General features: G+C 38.9%; 1 protein-coding gene across 1 annotated transcript; it reads right to left on the reverse strand.

Moving 5' to 3' along the window:
• Positions 1 to 4,910: 4,910 nt before the first annotated feature.
• On the reverse strand, positions 4,911 to 17,249 carry LOC133108285 (multidrug and toxin extrusion protein 1-like). The gene is made up of 12 exons (XM_061217756.1): positions 17,241 to 17,249; positions 14,695 to 14,796; positions 13,522 to 13,590; positions 12,801 to 12,949; positions 12,615 to 12,657; positions 12,223 to 12,267; positions 12,038 to 12,135; positions 11,467 to 11,564; positions 11,153 to 11,266; positions 10,560 to 10,627; positions 9,551 to 9,659; positions 4,911 to 4,990 (listed from the first exon to the last, which is right to left on the reverse strand). The coding sequence occupies exons 1-12, from the start codon at positions 17,247 to 17,249 to the stop codon at positions 4,911 to 4,913; spliced, it is 984 nt and encodes a 327-aa protein (XP_061073740.1).
• Positions 17,250 to 19,562: the final 2,313 nt, after the last annotated feature.

Consider the following 19,562-nt stretch of genomic DNA (forward strand, 5'->3'; position numbering starts at 1 on the left):
TAATGTTTAATTCTTTCTTTGATGAAGAAGGCTGACCTATCTGTGACACCCCTCACGTTCTTAGCCATGCAATTACACACAGTACACAGCTGTGCAGTTTAATGATAAATTATTCTGAGATACTGTACCATTAGAGTACTGAATTGCTGATACAGGTGAACAGCAGAAGTAAAAAGTTGCCGGTGACTTTTGGCCAGCTGTGGGACTCCAGCTCTCTGAGCAGGGAATCTTACCATGAGAGCCACCCTGCATCTCCAAGGGCTGCCCCCGATCTCTCTTCTCTGCTGGCTGTACCCCAGCCCTGACTTGTGCCTGCAAGCATCAACACCCTCATATTATTACCATGATGATAGTGCTTGTTACGAGTGTAGCTCCACATTTCTCTAGCTGTGACTGCTGGTTTTCTTGGCATGTTAACATTTTCATATTTGTGCCGCAATGCGGTAAATAGAGTATCACTGCCCAGCCCTCAACTATACAGGACACTTGAAAAACATTGTCAAGTAACAATGTTTCTTCACATCTCCAACACAAATCATTTCAAGGTAGACCATCCTAAATAATCTACGGGGAGTAAAATAAAACCTATATAAAACTTTTAATTGTATAACCTTTCCCTCAGCTTCTTTAATGTTTTGACCAATATTTAAAATGATGTGTGACCAAGTTGTCTAATCAATTTCACACATTAAATCTTTCAGCCATATGGTTCTTAAATGTTGAAAATCATCACTTTTGGCCATTATAAGCATTTTATAACATCTCCAAGGGCATATATGCCTTTTTTGACCCACTTTCCCAGTATATTGATCGTTTCCCTACACATATATTGGGGTTGTGCCAGACAGATTAATATTTCTGCTGATATGGGGATTCTCCAATTATTCTATGTGCTATCTTCCATATTGCAACTGAATGTGTTGTTTTTTTAAAGTGGTGGGATTGATGACAAGAGATTTTGAATCATAATTAAAATGTCATCTGCATACATAAATAGTTTATTTTCTCTCCTCCCCCTGAATATCTGTAATAGCTCCAATAGAGATCGGCAGAAGCTCAGGTGCAATCAAAAACAGTGAAGCGGACAGTGAATCACCTTGTTTGCAAAGAAAGCCCACTTGTTTGAACTGTAGCTCTTATATCAGAACACATTAAATCAATCCACTTCATAAAACCAGGCCCAAAACCAAATCTTTGCATCACGTATCTGAGATTTTCATTCTAACCTTTCAAAAGCCTTCTCTGCATCAAAGACAAGGCAGTGACAGAGTAGGATGCAGATCAATTCATCCAAATAAGATGCAACAGCCGTCTGATGCTGTCGATAGAATTCAGTTTTTTTCTTTTTCAAACCAACCCGATCATTATGAATGATACTTGCCATTATATAAATATATATACAGTAGTGTGCAAAGGGAGTCTAAATTGCCCGTAGGTATGAGTGTATGAGTGTGTGAGTGAATGGTGTGTGTGCCCTGTGATGGACTGGCGACCTGTCCAGGGTGTATTCCTGCCTTTCGCCCAATGTATGCTGGGATAGGCTCCAGCCCCCTGCGACCCTGTTCAGGATAAGCGGGTTCAGATAATGGATGGATGGATGGATAGTGTGCAAAGGTTTTAGGCAGGTGTGAAAAAATGCTGTAAAATAAGAATGCTTTCAAAAATAGAAATGTTAATAGTTTATTTTTCTCAATTAACAAAATGCATGAACAGAAGAAGTGAATGATTCTTCTCAGTATACTTGCACAGTATACCGAGATAATTCAGGTAGGTAGGTAGGTTGTTCCATGATCTTGGAGAACTAGTCACAGTTCTTCTGTGGATTTAGGCAGCCTCAAATGCTTTTGTCTTTTCATGTAATCCCAGGCAGACTCGATGATATTGAGATCACAGCTCTGTGAGGGCCATACCATCACTTCCAGGACCCCTTGTTCTTCTTTACGCTGAAGACTCTTAATTGGCTGTATGTTTGGGGTCGTTGTCCTGCTGTGGACTAAATTTGGGGCCAATCAGGTGCCTCCCTGATGGTATTGCATGATGGATAATTATCTGCCTGTACTTCTCCGCATTGAGGAGACCATTAATTCTGACAAAATCCCCGACTCCATTTGCTGAAATGCAGCCCCAAATTTGCAAGGAACCTCCACCATGCTTCACTGTTGCCTGCAGACACTCATTCTTGCACTGCTCTCGGGCCCTTTGGCGAACAAACTGCCTTCTGCTACAGCCAAATATTTCATATATTCAGTATTTGACTGATCAGTCCAGAGAACCTGCTGCCATTTTTCTGCACCCCATTTCCTGTGTTTTCCTGCATAGTTGAGTCACTTGGCCATGTCAGAGGTATGGCTTTTTTGGCTACAATTCTTCCATGAAGACCAACTCCTTCTGCCAATTCTGAGCTGATAGCACTGCTGGACATCTTCCGATTGCGAAGGGAAGTAAGCGTGATGTGTCTTTCAAGTCCTTTCCTTGGCCAACCACTGCATCTACGGTCCTCAACGTTACCCATTTCTTTGTGCTTCTTCAACAGACTTTGGACAGCACACCTGGAAACCCCTGTCTGCTGGAGAGCTGGGACCTTGCTGCTGCAGTATAACTACCTTGTGTCTCGTTGCTGTGCTCAGTCTTGCCATGGTGTATGACTTCTGACATTAAACTGTCTTCAGCAACCTCAGCTTGGAAGCAGAGTTTGGCTGTTCCTCACCCATTTTTAACCCTCCTACACAGCTGTTTCTGTTTCAGTTAATGATTGTGTTTCAACCTACATATTAAATATGATGATCATTAGTTCCTGTTTGGTATAATTGGTTAATCACACACCTGAGTATATGCCTACAAAATCCCTGACTGTGTACCTAGAAATATTGATGCTGGTTTGAAGGCAAAGGGTGGTCACACCAAATATTGATTTGATTTAGATTTTCTGTTCGCTCACTTTGCATTTTGTTAATTGATAAAAATAAACCATTAACATTTCAATTTTGTAAAGCATACTTACTTTACAGCATTTTTTCACACCTGCCTATTAATTTTGCACAGTACTGTACTATATATATATATATATATATATAGCAAAGCCAGTTGTAGTAGTACAACCTTCAAGTATTACATTCTAAATTTTGCGCCTTCAGATTATGTGCATTCTCAAAGCTTGTCTTTCTCCTCAAAGGCTAAGATATTGCACTCAGACAGGTTTTCCTCATGTGCGAGTGCTGTAAAAGCACACAGCAAATGAATTAGCATGCACAGTTTGGGGTTGCGTACACGGCTTCTGGATTTCCACACAATATTTTTGCCATTGGTGTGCCGCCATATTTCACTCATAGTTGGCTGCAAGAGGCTGTTGAAGTTTGATCAAAATGCTCTTATTTGAAAACCAGGAATGTTTAGAATAATGATGAAGTTTGATTTAAATGCTTTTATTAAAACTGTGAAATGGTTAGAATTGAGAATAAGTGAATAAGTCAGCATGAGTAATTAGAGCTGTGTGTCTGTTCAAACACATTGTGCTGCAAAGTGCAGAGAACACTTAATCAGGTGTTTAAAAAGCCATGCCATTGGATATGACTTGTTTTGACTAAGTGATGCCGGTCAAGCAATATGTGTCTTTGCAGAGAAATGTTTTGAGTTAGTGATCACCAGCCCAATTTGCCTGCATCATTATAGAGGCGAAAGGTTAAGACAGCTCAGCTTTCATGGAGTGACAGAAATGGATTGGTTAGCTGTAATACATAAAGACTAGGATACTTCCTACTGTTACTTTGGAATTCTCTGGCCTCTGGAAGCTTCTTGCACGAAGCACACAGACTCCCCAGATTAATCTGTTTTATTTTAAAGATTTACAATGAACAACCATTGACTCTGAGTGGTTCTTCAACATCATTGCTGCCAATACAACTTCACCCATGTAAAAAGGACGAGGAGGAAAAGCGACAAAAAATATTTCCTCAACAAGGCCTGAATATTTGAGATGAGCAGTGTCACAACGCCAGGGCCATGGTCACTATGGGGCTTCCACAAAGGGCTTTTAAAGCCAGTATGTAATAGTAATGATGGAAGAAGGTGGCACTTACCTCACTTTCAGCTTTATTCCAGTCAATATTGACAAAAATGGCAAGATAGAAAGAATCCAACAGGGAATAACCAGTTAAGAGACCAATCCACCAACCTGAGGATAGGAGCAGAGAGATTAGCTTCTGCAGAAAGGGAAGAGGGCAATAGACAGTACTTTATGAATGAAAGCTGGTGTTACTGCATTAAGGAAGAAAGGAAATGTAAAAGCAATATTTGAAATTGAACATGGCTGATGGATTTGGGACAGGAATTTTCATTGTGTGGTCTGTGATCTTCATATTGTCCTTACCGGTGATTCCGAGTTTTGTTGCAAACGTTAAGGACACACCAATGGGAATGCACACAAAGGAGCAAACAACCAGCTCCAAAACTGCACCAATCTTCTGTTTTGCCACACCCCTGAAAATGCCTGAAAATACAAACTGTGAAGGATACAGCTCATCACATGTAAAACTTCACAAGGAACAACTTTTCATCAAACTGCTTAACCAATGGTTAAATTAAAACTACAGCAATAACCTGTCAACAATTTCAAATAAATGTCAGGTAAATCACAAATTAAATCTATATTTATATGAATGGTATGGTAATGCTTATTACTTACCAATATTGCATTAATTATTTGAAATGGTGTGTGCATAACGATAACCTCTCCTGTCCTTCTCCTGATTTGCCTGTGAGTTCAGAGGAAGAGAATAATGGAAAATAGATTGAACTTATTGTGGTGATATGTAAATAATGCACCTTTAATGATGTCTGAAGTGGAATTGGCAAGGGAATTGGCCTTGCTGCTCGAATACTTTTGGAGGGGACTGTATTACAAGCAATGGTACTTACTCGTCATTTGTGAAGACAATGGCTATTGCATCCGATGATGACCCAACAATCACTGCTACGCATAGGGAGATCACAACTGTACACCATAAAAACAACAGGGGCTCACTTGAAACCTTTGAAACATAATGAATGCATGTTAATTATGTGCCTTTCAGCCACACTGGATCCTTCCTGGGAAAGCAGAATAATGATATGAGGTCAGAATCTTCTTTTGGCTTGATTAGGGAGTGTTTGTGATAATGGAGGAACAAAAAGGAGGAAAGAACGCTTAACTTAATTCTGGACTCTTAACTTTAATACTTATTCATTCTTACTTGTTGTAAATCCCTATTTTTGTCATTAAAAACCCTAGACTCGAGCCCTCTTCTCGCTGGCGTCTTGTTTATGTTGTGGATTGAGGTCTGTAACATCCCGTCTCTTACAAGTGGTAACGCTCATCCGGGGGTTCACCATCATAACGACAGTAAATCTAACCATTTAGACCAGGGGTCAGCAACCCTGGTCCTGGAGAGCCACGGGGTGTGCTAGCTTTCGTTGTTACTGAGCACTTAATTGATCAATTAAAGCAGTCGATTACTCTCCTGGTTTCTTGGGTATGAATCGGTTGCTGGTATTAAGGGAAAAACGAAAACCAGCCACACCCTGCGGCTCTCCAGGACCAGGGTTGCCGACCCCTGATTTAGACTGTCTTGATTTGAAACGATGATTAAGAGACTTTTCATCAAAGATGGCACTAACTAATTAAGTGAAACAATTATTTAATTTTGAGGTGAAGCATAATGTTGTGCTGTTCACATGAAATGTTTTGGCAAATGCAACTACAGTTTTGAGAAAATTACAAATTTTGTGGGAAATGGGCCAAAGCTATTGAGAACCTGTAATTCAGAGGTGAATATGGCTAGTATGAAGGGAGAGAAAATCACAAGGGTGAGCATGAATTAAAACTCCTGTTAAGGGTGATGAAACGACAGTCAATACTACTGTAATTACATCTATCGCTGATCCATATCTATCTATCGCTGATCCATATCCAGCCATGCCACTCCATATCTAGCCATATCTAGATCCATATTACCATGCCGATTTTTTGGTTATTTTTCTTGCCAGAAAAACAACACTGTGAATTTTAAAGTTCTATATTTTTTGCCTCTTTCCAAACGAAATTAGTATTAGTCTAATCAATCGTAAGTCGCTTTGGATAAAAGCGTCAGCCAAAAGAATGAATGCATCTTTCACTGCAGTTGAGGATTTTTTCCCCACTTTGTTGCTATGATTACAGTTTTTTACAATTGCTAACAATTCACTTTTTCAAAATTCTTCATACAACTCTCTGCACCAACATGTAGCTTGTCACAACAGTTCATTTCATTCACAAAATAGAATCAAAGCTACCAAACCACTGCAAACATATCTAAAAGGAAAAGCACCAGCTTCAGCACTAGATAGTTTTTTGTCAATCATAGAACAATGATCTAAAAAACACTAACAACCAGTGGCATTACAGTAGATGTACTATTTTCTGTCAGTGATTTGCAAATTGGACTGTAGAAATATATAGTTCATGGTGCTTGGTTCAGCCTGATTTTTTGTAAAAGCAATGAAAATAACACTCAGTTTTGTCAACATACTGTGAACTGTGTGAAGAATTATGAAAACGTAAACTCTGTAACAAAAAATGATTGTTTGCAATTGAAAAAAAAAAAAAAAAGTGAAACAAACCCACAGTGTGTTGTAATTATATTTTTTACAGTATTCTGATTTTGTTCAATGATTCCGCTCTCTTCTACCATTTCCACTATTCCCTTTATAACCATATTGAAGCATGTATCAAGTATTTCTAACTGCAATATTTAAGTATTGTAAAAATAACTAAACAGTGAAGCTATATGTATCTTTTGTGTGGGTGATCTAAACAAATGTTCCTATAGTATTTCACAATAAATTAGTTGCAAGATTTCTTCAAAGATATGAACGCACAATGCATGTTTTGAACAGGCAAACACGCTGTGTTACCAGTGCTTACCGTTTTGAGCCTCGTGTCTAAGGTTTTTAAAATTGAGCACATACTTGTGAGATTACAAGTTTTGCTTTTTGCCTCGCGTTTAATGTCAGAGGTTGATGTGAACTGTTTTTCCCAGTCAGAAGATGCTAATTCGTTCTTTCTGATATGACATAAATACAGCATTAGGCTTTGTTGCTATGGATTCACATTACATTTACAGCTTTATTAGAATATTTAAATCATGGCCACATAATTCCTTTGTTTGAGGCTTGTGACACCTCCTCCTGGCCCGTTGCAAGGAGAGGGAAAACGTAGCAATAGGCTATTGCTGTCACCCTCCGGTGGGATTCCCGATAACAACGTATGTTTTGCCAATGTGTTCCTCCAGCCCAATGTATACTCCCTCAGTGAGGCCTGGAAGGCAGCAGCTTGTCAAAATAGTAAACTAATCGTGGCGGGTTTAGCAAACTAGCTAGCTCATAAATACAGATACATTTCATAAAAATAAAGAAATGTTGCTAGCAAAGTAATATGTACACATAATCTATGGTTGGCAGAGCTGAAACTGCTGCTTTATGGTCACCCTCCTGTCAGCTTCAACTAGTCTGGCCCTTCCCCTCTGGCCCTTTTGTTTTTCATACCATTCTATGCAGACTGTTGTGCGTGAAACACAAGGAGATCAGCAGTTGCAGGTATACGTAAACCAGCCCATCTGACACCAACAGTCATGACATGGTCAGAATCACTGAGATCACATTTTTTCCCCATTCTGATGGCTGATGTGATGGTTTTATGCATTGCACTGCTGTCACATGATTGATTGATTAGATAATCGCATGAATAAGTAGGTGTACAGGTGTTCCTAATAAAGTGCTCATGTACAGTGTATGTACAGCAGGCTCCAGAATTATTGGCACCCTTAATAAAGATGGAAAAAGGCTGCATATAATAAACAATGTGGATAATAATCTATATTTTATGTTCAAAAAAAATTACTATATACGGTTATATAGTTTATATAGTTTAGATTGACTTTGGTCTAAAGAACCTTCTTTGTGTCATTGCATCACTTCCTGTTTCACTAGAGTACAAAAAATTAGATGACAATCATGAAAAATCCCATGGTCAACCATCAGCATGGGAAAAGTCAATAAACTGTCAATTCAGAAGACCCAGATGGCAATTTACTATCACAAGCCGGGTAATGGGTACAAAAAATAAATAATTGGTTAAACATTCTACTTAGCACAAGTGCAACAATATGGAATGATTTCAAGTTGCCAAGCAAGTGCATATTATACCCACGGAAGGTAATCATGGAGAGAGGGCAAGGAAGTAACCCAAGGAATGCAGTTTAAGAATTACAGAGATTGGTTGTGTCTAAACTCTGAAAAAGACTGAGCACAATAAACAAAACCAAGCATCTTGAGTTTGCCAAACCTTATTGGAATTATGACAATAACTTATGTCAATAACTGTATTACATCAATAACTATTCTTTTTTAGGTTACACCACTGTTTCTGTATCAACGGTGTCAATATTTCTGGAGACCACTGCATATACTGTATACAGGCAGTGAGAATAAACTATAAACAAAACTGTGTTCCAGCTGTGACGGGTTCTGGAGGTTCTGTTCGGGTGTGGAGCCCATTTTCCTGGCATGATTTGGGAGCACTCATTACATTTCACTCAACCTCTTAGAAGTGAAATCAGTGTCAGACAGCACATAACGGTATTGAGGGCTGATCTTACCTGCATGTTAAAGAACTGAGATGAGTTTCTTTCAATGTGACAATGCCCTCACCCACAGAGCACTAGTCCCATGGTTGAGGAGCATATAACATGGCTTTCTCAGTCACCAGGTCTGATCAAATGCCATGTATGGGGTTTGAGAAGTGATGCCAAAGACAGTAAGTTTCACTAGCATAAGTTCAATATGAGTTAACAGGCTTTTCTGCGGCATGTGATCTGGCAGCACCCTAGTAAATGACTTTGCTGTTCCCGATTTGTTTTCAACTGCAGCAGACAGCATGTGTGTGTACAGTACTGTGCAGAAGTCTTAGGCACCATAGACTTTATTATATATAAGCTTATTTTTGTGTGTGTTAGTATAAAAGAACACATTTGAGATTTCCAAATATTCATTTTTCAAAAGATTATATTTTAAAGATACATTTCTGTATTTAATTTTAAAAAGTAACATATTACTGTAAGCAATTGACTACTTTTTACATAAAAATTTGATCAAGGCTGTCTGAGATTAGAAGCAAGGACCCAACCAAAGTCTGCAGAAGAACTGTGGCAAGTTCTCCAACATGCTTGGAACAGCCTCCCTGCTGATTGTCTTATAGAACTGAAGAACAGCGTTGACTATCTCAGAGAAGTGATGCAGATTTAACGCCAAAGGGTGGTCACAAAAAATATTGATTTGATTCAGTTTTGAACTATTCTGCCAAATTACTAAAATGTAATGTAAAATGTATAGTATGATTATTTAGGACCTTTCATTGAATTATTTTTGGAAAAATCCTACCTGTACAGAATATTATACAGGTGCCTAAGACTTTTGCACAGTACTGTATGTATGTACAGTGTGATGCCCAGACAATGTGGTGTTTCTCTCCCCCTCATACCTGCACATATTATGGAGATCTTGCAGGACAGCTGAGCCTGCTGTACATTTCCAGCTCCCAGAGCATTCCCCACAGTCAGAGTGGCAGCTGCATTGATGCCTCCATAAATCTGAAGGCAAATATAATTCAGTCAAATGTACCACGGATCTGTGCAGACAAGAAGTATTTAGTACAATCACAGCCCAGTTTGGGAACCCCTAACTCTGCTTTGGACCTGGCACTGCTTGAGACTGCTGAGAAGAATATTATACTGAGTGTGGTAGCAGTTGCATTGGACTCAACCATGTAAATTTCAAAATCTCAATGCCATTTCACAGGTCTACTACAAAAATATTAAAGTATAAAGTGCTCACTCGGGATCTGTATCTACACTTTTATCCAGGGTGACATACAATGGGCTTATATGAATAAGAATATAGCAATGTACTCCCTACGATATACACTCAAATGCAGGATCTATCAATTAAATCACACAAATGTAAACATGTATACTATGTACCAACACAGGTCATAGACAAGCTATGCTGGAAGAGTGATATGCGGTCCCAAATAGGACACATGGGAATGTTGTATTAAAGCATGCTTTAGAAAAGTGATGAATAATTATATTCCCTGTGCCTTTAATATTCAAAATTTACAATACTTTTGACAGTGCTCTACTCAAAGATCATGAATTATTTGAGAGAAGGTTTGAATCTGCCCAGTGGTGAGTTGTTTGGCTGTTGCAGTTGTCGGAGATCTGTGCTGACAGAGGGCTGATCAATTTAATTTCCTGTCTTTTGACCCATTCAGAGAACACAAACATTTCATTTAGAACATATTTTGTGATTAATAGAAAATAGAGGAATTAGACTGCTGACAGAATATAGTCAGGATCAAGGTTTTCCCCCGCCCTAAATTAACAAAGCCCTCATTTCTCAGCAGAAGTACGTGACAGTAACACAAACAGGCAACCTGCTAATTTGGCACTTTATAGAGTTTTACCAGTTCATATTTAAGGTGTATTTACCTTGTATAGAATACCAGACACCATACGGATGACTGACTGTGATCCCAGTTCAACCACACTTATCAGACCTGCAGTGAAGATTTGGGGAAATACATTTTTTTAATTATTTCCTCTGTGTACACTCAGTTCATCATTTGGCAGAAAATTAAAACAGTGTACGATGCAATTAATAAACCATGAAATAAGATTGTGGCTTACTTCATCAGCTGGTTTTAAAAGACAACAGGGATGGGCAAAAATACATCAAAATGTATTTTGACACATTTAAATTTGGAGTATTTTGTATCAAATGTATTTTGTATTTTGAAAATACAACAAAATGTCCTGATGAGCATTAGACCAGTGGTTGAAAAGGCTCCACTCCATATACAGTACAGTGCCTGCCAAAGATATGGTAACAGTAACAGTAAAAATGTTATTTAAATAATAAAGAGGAACAACTGATCATCACAGGATTCAGCAGAGATAGTGCACACTTCACAGTACATTTTCCACACAGGACTTTGACTCATTAGCTCATTTTCCATGACTTACTGTAGTCTTTCTGCAACAACTGAAAGGTAATTAACATAAAACAACAGCCAGTTAGGTACCTGCAAGGAATCCCCCAATCTCCATCATCCATAAATCCAGACATGCCATGAACAGGCTGGGTATGGCTAAGTGGACAAAGGGTCCCCATTCCTGCAGACATTCCACAGACCAGCCTAAAGGGGAACCACAGATGTATGTCTGCCACATATATGACACCCAAAGCAGAATTTACCCATACTTGTAATCATTTCATATGCATTGGTATGATCTGGGACCAGCACTTGAATACACAGGAATGTGTTTAAAAATGCAGGTGACACATGGTGAGGATGAGTGCAGTAATAACCTAGTTATTTCTTGCACCTGAACTTACCTCCCCAGGTGGGCTTATGCAAACCCTTACAGAGAATGTAAGCAAACAGGAACAAAGCCAGGCAGTACTGGGATATCATGTTGGCTGCAGCTGAACCACTGAAAATAACACACAATTGACTTATTATTCTACAAAAAACCTTGATGTCAGGTGGGGCTTCTTGTAACACTCGATTTCACAAGTTAGGGTCACGCAGACTGATTCAGAAGATTTTTGGGTGCCTGAATGACCAGTAGGGGTCAGTGGTGTGCAATGAGCCGCTGCAATGCTGCCTCCTGAAAACTCCCTTCCCTGGGTGACAACAGAGTCAATTTTGGGTCATCCCATGGGATTCACAGACAAAAGAACAGGGCCTTAACAGGATAAGCCATTCAGCAGCCGAAATAATTAAGTCTTGTTTTGGTCTCAGTTATCAAATTGAGCACATTGTCACTGGGTGAGCAATGAAACATGGGGTACTAGTATACCATACATTTCAAATTAGTGTACGGTATTCAAACTAGTATACCACACAACCATAACACTGTAGGAAAAATTATACATATTTAAATCAACTGATTTGAATACTCACACTACACCAAGCTCCAGAACGAACAGAAAGATGTAGTTGATCAGTGCATTCAGGACATTTCCCACAATTCCTGTCAATATCTGGGGCCATAGTATACCCTGAAATGAATGCTTTATTAAAATAACGCCTATGGAAAAACAGGAACTCATATGTAGACAGCTGTAGCATTCTGTGTTATTCTTTACCTGACTTTGAAGATACCTTACTTGTAGCTCAAACAGAAAGGCTGCCTATAAGAAACACACATTTAAATGCATTAGGAAATGTACTTAAAGGTTTCAAATGCAGTCATTGCATATTGTGCCCATGGAGGTTGATAGAACAGGAAAAAGACAAACTGATGCATCTATTTATTGATACCAAACCAGAATTATGTAGAAATGGAGCAGCTTAGTTCTAGTTTGCACCAATGCGTGTATGAACCACAGTCTGTCATAATCCTGTTTAACTCAACTCACTGACTGTTTATGCACATCGGTGTCAGTGTGTATGTTTGCACATACTTTATGTACAATTGGGAGTGACTTTATGTATGTGCTGTGTTGGAGAATGTGTGTGTGTGTGTGTGTGTACTCACAGGTAATGCAGGCATAAAGATCTCCACATACATCTGGGACAGCCTTACATGGTCAAAGAGCACCATCAGAGTATGAGGCAGCAAAACAACAAACAAAAAAAAGCATACATTAGCATAGAATCCTGATGCTAAAACATATTTTCATACAATAGGATTTCAGCTAAAATACGGACATCCTTTCCTTACCTGGCCACCTCTGGGCTTTGCTTGAAGGCCAGGAGGATGGACTCTGTGTTGATAAGAAGAGCCCAGCATGGGCAACAAGCCAGAAGTAAAATGAGGATAGCCCTCTGCAGAATGACCCCCACTCTCTTTAAGTTACTGCTCCCAAAGGTCTGCAAAGAAGTCAAATACCAATTTAATTAATGGGAAGATGTCTGGCAGGAAATACTAGATACAGTAAGGTTCCTTTAAAAATGGCAGTGAATAGAATTATTTTGCTTAGTTTTCCTCAATAAACGTATTGAATGTATAGAAACAAATGTATTAATTGAAATGCAATGGGAACGGGAGAAAAAATTGTCCCTGTTGCTGAGAAAAAAAATCTTCGAGCAGGCCTGCTGCAACTAAAGGCCAACTGCATCATCACCAAAGAAAAATTAATTAGCTCACCATTGGCAAAAAAATAATAAAACGTTAGGCTATTAACTAATGTTAGCTCACAAAAAAATGGTAAGCAATTAAAATAAAGTCAAGACTTCAGTGGCATGCAACTGAACCGAGCCCTTCCAATTTTGAACTCAAGCATAGAAAGACCTCAATATTTTGTTGAGTTGTACAGCACGGTTGTACTAGTAGATAGATAATAATGTGGCTACTGAGTATATAGCCTACTGTCAGATTCTGCTGGAAGAAATGAGAAATGTAGCAGGAGAGAAATAAAATGAACAAACTTTCTCATAATTACCTGAGATATGAATGTGTCACATGTTGTTGCCAATCCTTGACCAATTGAAATACCAGCAATAGACACAATCTAGCAGACAAATGTTGAACAAAAGAATAATTGAACCTTTCATAACATCAAGAAATATCACGGTTTTTATAGCCAATTTCATGTGCTCTAAATATAGTAGTAATTGCTTAACCTACATTCAGATACAGTAATTACAGTTGTCTCTGATATTAGGGGCTTTGGAACATGTGAAGCCGATGTTTTTCAAATGTGACTGGAAACTGGTGTGCAGATTTTTGTGTCACTATCTGTTTTATGTAAGTCTGAGCTTTTCCAATTTGTAGGCAATGTACTGTACCTTTTTATTCATTCATTGCACATGTTTTACATAAGTATTATAAAACATTTACACCTACATGAATCAGCTTAAACATATTGTGCATGCTATGGCAAACATTCACACTTTGCATCCCACACTGGAAATAACTAACTTACCACCTCATTTTATGTAACTATTCACAATAGAGCACAATAAGCACATAATGAACATTGAGACGTCACTGGACGTGTTAGTTTTGAGAATTTTTACCCCCATATTCAAGAAATGGCAACACTGACGTTGATTTTAAAATTACGTACACACATAATTTAAGCATTTAATCCAAATAAGATCAACTGAAACAAGTGTGGCAGTGCTCCTTTAAGCACATTCACAAGTATCAGTAAGCAGTGTTGATAAATGAGGGTCAGAATATTCTGAATGGAGAGGTGCTAAATACCTCCAACACCATGGTCACTCAGAATGTTTGAAACTGGCATATCAATGAGAAATTTTAAAACCAGTGTTCCAGTCGCATCACCTTCCATCAGAGAATGGTTTTCTGTGCTCATTAAGCCTCATAATACAATTACGTAGTTATATGGTTTAATGAAGAGGCAAAAACCAGGAACATCTTTGGCACTCTAGGACCAGGGCTGCCTAACCCAGCTATTTTAAATGTAGCCTTCCATCATAAATAATGGGATATGCTATGGTACTACCATGTGAACATATTACATTGTATTATTATGCCTCAGATAACATTAAGACCATACATGAATTTCCTACGTCAAAACTAATAATATAAATGAATGATGAATAAATATAATATTATTGGCTGATTAATTCAGGGAGAGGTCACTCACAGATGTGGCTAAAGTAACCCCAGCTAGCTCTGTCTTCCCCAGATGTCCACAGAATACAGTGCTGACAAAAGGTATTAAAAAGACCAGAAGCTGAGCAACACACTGTGAGAGAGAGAGAGAGAGAGAGAAAGGGAGAGAGAGAGAGAGAGAGAGAGAGAGAGAGAGAGAGAGAGAATAAACAGCAACTTTTCGACATTAACAGAACTGAATTGTTTGACCATGGCAATAGGTATGGCAATTGTTTTTCAACTCACATCATAGCTTCACATCATATAAGCAAAACATTGATTTTACATAACAGTGCTACACATTATCACAAATTAATCACAAATCATTTGCCCTAAAATTACAAAAACATAAAAACAGAACAAGCAATCATACTGTGTGCATGATTCAACAGTGACATGAGTGAAAAACTGATATGCATTAGAAAAACAAAAAACAACAAGAGATATTAATACACTGAATCTCACCACAAGTCCAGCTAATTTTGATAACTGAGAAAATTGTTTTTTGCAGTTGAGAGGGATCCCACGCCGCAGACATCTGAAACATCCAGTCTGTTCACTTGAATCTGAGTCTGTGAGGGTGTTTTGGTCAGAATGGTTTCCAATAATCTCGCCAGTTCCTGCATGGATCACTTCCATTCTGTAGCTAAAGGCACACATAGTGAAAGCTGTTTAAATATAAATTGCTGCTATTTTCATCTAGACAAGAATTACATAATAGGATATGATAATTTCATATATAACAGGGTGTATTGTTTTATATAGCCAATTTTTCCTTTATTTGCATTATATTACAGGGCGTATTATTGGGTTTTAGTTAGGGATGTGACAAATCATCAGTTTTTGTAAATGGATACCATTTCATTTCTTTAAACGGTTAACCGTGTAACCGATACTGCTTATACTCTTTTTCTTTTTTTTTTGACTGGAGTACTGACTCATTTAATTGCATTTTTAAGCATTATTTTAGGCCATCTTAATTGTTAACAAATTGGCAGTCAGATAATAGCACTAATTGCCAAATTAAAGGTTTCTTCATTAAAAACCTTTATTACACCTACTTATTCATGTGATTATCTAATCAGCCAATTGTGTGGCAGCAGTGCAATGCGTCCAATCATGAAGATACGGGTCAGAAGAGTCAGTTAATGCTCACATCCACCATCAGAATGGGGAAAAATGTCATTTAAGTGAACATGGAATGATTGTTGATGACAGACAGAGTTGTTTGAGTAGCTCAGAAACTGCTGATCTCCTGTTATTTTCACAAACAGTAGTCTCGAGAGTTTGCAAAGAATGGTGCAAAAAATCCAGTGAGCAGCAGTTCTGCAGACAGAAATGCCTTGTTAATAAGAGAAGTCAGAGGAGAATGGCCAGACTGGTCAAAGCTGACAGGAAGGTGATAGTAACGCAAATACCCACACATTACAACAGCGGTACGCAGAAGAGCATCTCTGAACACACAGCACATCATAACTCTGAGTGGATAGGCTACAGCAGTAGAAATTTTAAAAAGTCTTAAAAAGTCTATAAGTCCAATAAATACCTAATAAAGTGCTTAGTAAGTGTATACTCTTCAAGCTGCTTTCACATGATCAGTGTCAAACTCTATGTTCAATGCCAAATAAGGTGTTGACTAGGTGTTGACTAACCATCGGAGCTACCGTCAGAGGTAAGTAAATGTAAACATGTAATTTTCTTCACACATCTAGTGACTAAAGGATAGCATAGGTTTCATGTTTCATGCGAGCAAGTCTTGGATGCTAGCCAGGAAAAATGTGACAGGGGAGAGGGGGAGCTACAGCAGGCAGCCCAGAGTAACAGCTCCCTCCTCTCATGGATCAGGCCTGCTAGTAGCAATAGGGCGGATGAAAGCACAGGAAATCATGATTCTGATTTGGAGAGAGATTTATTGTCACCTGATAAAGAGCCCATAGATGATGCAGAAGACATTATAGGGGCCCTTGCAGCTTGCATTACTGCATCAAATCTGCAGTTTCTTCATGGAATAATGTGTTTCAGTAGAATTTAAACAGGTCCCATATTATGAACATAATGTGTGATTATGGATGGCGGCGGTGTGGCAACATCGGGGTGGGAATAGTGTGTGTCAGTGGGGTGAGTTCCCTTTTTGTTTTTTAGCTTGAGCCCCCCAAAATGTCTGTGGACAGCCTAGATGATGTCGTCTCAGGTCCATGAACTGACGGTTGTTTTCCTGAGATATCGTCTGAGGGCCACAGTACCCTTGATCGACCTCTTTCAATCAGAAAAATGTCTCTGATTTTTTTCAGAACCATTTTTATCATTTATTTTACAATTTCACTTCCATGTGATTATGAAATCATCGTTTTTAGTTCCATATGGTTCCATATGGCTCTCAACCTTTTCCTGGGCCCCTCTGTTTGGTTACACCTAGTTCATCAAATAATGGTGGTGGAATTGAACAAGTACATGGAACAGGGCCCCATGAGAGGGTTAGGAAACCACTGAAACATAATGCATGTTTTGCTGTTTGCGCTTTCTAATGTCTACTCTTACCTGTTGCATGGTGCCCAGTGCAGGGTGGAAGTTAACTAATCGTTTTTAGCTCCAGATCGTTTTTCTTATGCCTACTCTTACCCATTGTTCAGGCTACTAGCCTGCATAAAAAAATAAACAAAATGTTTGTTGTCTCCTGTAGTTAATTCTATGTTGCCAAAATCAACGACCTAATGTTTGAAAATTAGTCCACAAATATGACATCATTAGAATTGTGTCTGCTTGATTAGCTTTGTGTCCTCATCACATACACTCATCTACAGGTTAGTGGTTTAATAAAACGATACGATTTGATTGTTGCCAAAATCAACTGATATGTTTGAAAATGAGTCTAACGTTACAGAAATGACGAGCTTGATGAGCTTGGAGTACTCATGATATACTTTTATCGATAGGTTAACGACAGTGGTTTAAAACAACACTAGGCCTAACATTAACGTTACGATTTGAGGGTCACTGTTGCTAACATTGAAGCAATGTTTGAAAATGAGTCTACAAACATCACAAACTCACGATATAGCCTACTTTCATTGATAGGTTTAATAAATAAATATTATTTGAGGATCACTTACCTTAAATAGTTTGATGTGGAGGAGAGACTGCAGTTTGTTAAAAAAGCTGTTTGTGAGAATATGAGACATTCCTCTCCATCGGGAGGAGCGCGTCTGATAAGGCTGGAGCGCACCTTGGTAAGTGAAGTCACTGCTGAGGAAAGACAGCTCATATTACATTCCAGTGAAAATAAGACGATGAAATGATGGCTAGTGTAGCTATATACAGCCCAAATAATGAATTTCAGTCCAATTAATCATGGTTCAAATGGTTCAGTTTCATGGATTTCGTACCTCGAGCATTTACGGAATCGATACAAACATGAAATGTCTAATTGTTCTGAAATTTTTCGAAAGCAAAGAGAATTACAAACCCGAAAAACAGACGGCCCTAGCTTATCATTACTTTCGACCCGCTCCTGTGTTACTTTCGTCCCGCTTGGCAGGGACAAAAGAAGCCCACATGTCTCATCTCCAGCTCATTGCTCTTTCTTCTGACATGGATGTATACTTTGTCGTGTCTAGGAAACGCCAGAGTCCAAATCTTCAATTTGTCGAAAAACATCTTCGCGAGGGAAAAGACGACACCAGGCAGCAAGATCTTCAGGAAAATCAGACTTTATTACCACACGTGCATAAAGCCGGATCAGCTCTCCAGAACTGAACCCCGACTGACATTTGTACACCCATTTAATACACAGTTACTCCACCTACAACTCCTCCTCAAACCGCATTCTGGCAAATCACCCACACTTTTCTTATCGTAACTCCTCCCAACGCTCCTCCCACAACGTCATTGTGGCAAATTGCCAACGGTCCTTATGCTCTGCCAACTCTGTACAAAGTTCAGGGCATTCTGCCAACTACGTGTCCTCACTTCACCCCGCACCTGCTCTTGGCAAACTACCAGACCTCAGAAAGTTCTGGATGCCCTCCCTCTAACACGTCATCCATACACGTCACTCTGTATCTTTCGCTTTTATAAGACGAACTAAGCAGCAGGAATCATTGAAAATATACAGACAAACTAAACATTTCATTAATATTCACTTCTAATATACTTTTCTAATCTACAGACATACTAAACATTTGTTAATTATTCTCTTCTAAGGGAGTAAATGTACGTAGCATTTTTTGCTCTCATTTCAACAGTTTTCACTGTGGTTTCTTGCGTTTTCATAAGCTCAGCTATAATTAATGTTCTAGGTCAAATAGATACACTTCTGGCATAAAACATTGAGAGTCCCGGAGAAATCAGCTGTATAGTCATATCTTGCTCTGCCCGTGTCCTTGACAGTTTGGTCTACACAGTTCAAGACGGCCCCCCCCTGCCAGCTGGCTGGGCTCACTGTGTAATCCTAGCACAATTTAGCAGTTAATCAGTTTGAAACTATACAGGGTACATATCATACTTTAATACAGATATATTGATAAACTTTTAACACACATCGTCGAGAGTTTTGGAGGAACCAGCCTGCTCACTAAGGCGGAGTCTGATTTTGACATCATGCTTTTAGGAGGGAGATCTTTCATTCTGTGAATTTTCCCCTACATTCCCCCCTTTCGGGGTCAAAACCTATGGCCCCGAATATCTCCCTTGGCCAATGCGCCATACTAAGTTGGGTTCCTGCACATCCCCTGCTGCTATAGCAGCATCCAATTGCCTCAGACTCAATATAACAGCGTTTCCATGGTTCCTCCAACACTCTCTGCACAAGTGCATCCCGCGTAATTTGACTGGCCATAGCCGTATCACAGCTGTATGTATTAT

The sequence above is a fragment of the Conger conger genome, chromosome 13 (assembly GCF_963514075.1).
Source record: "Conger conger chromosome 13, fConCon1.1, whole genome shotgun sequence".
In the NCBI taxonomy this organism is placed as follows: Eukaryota; Metazoa; Chordata; class Actinopteri; order Anguilliformes; family Congridae; genus Conger; species Conger conger.

What these genes read in the sequence shown, in the direction of transcription:
- LOC133108285 (XM_061217756.1), bottom strand. An exon ending in GGGTTACTTTAGCCACATCT is followed by an intron (nt 13,591 to 14,694) that starts GTGAGTGACCTC and finishes TTTGTCTGCTAG; the next exon opens with ATTGTGTCTATTGCTGGTAT. An exon ending in GATCTCCATAATATGTGCAG is followed by an intron (nt 4,991 to 9,550) that starts GTATGAGGGGGA and finishes TATGGTGTACAG; the next exon opens with TTGTGATCTCCCTATGCGTA.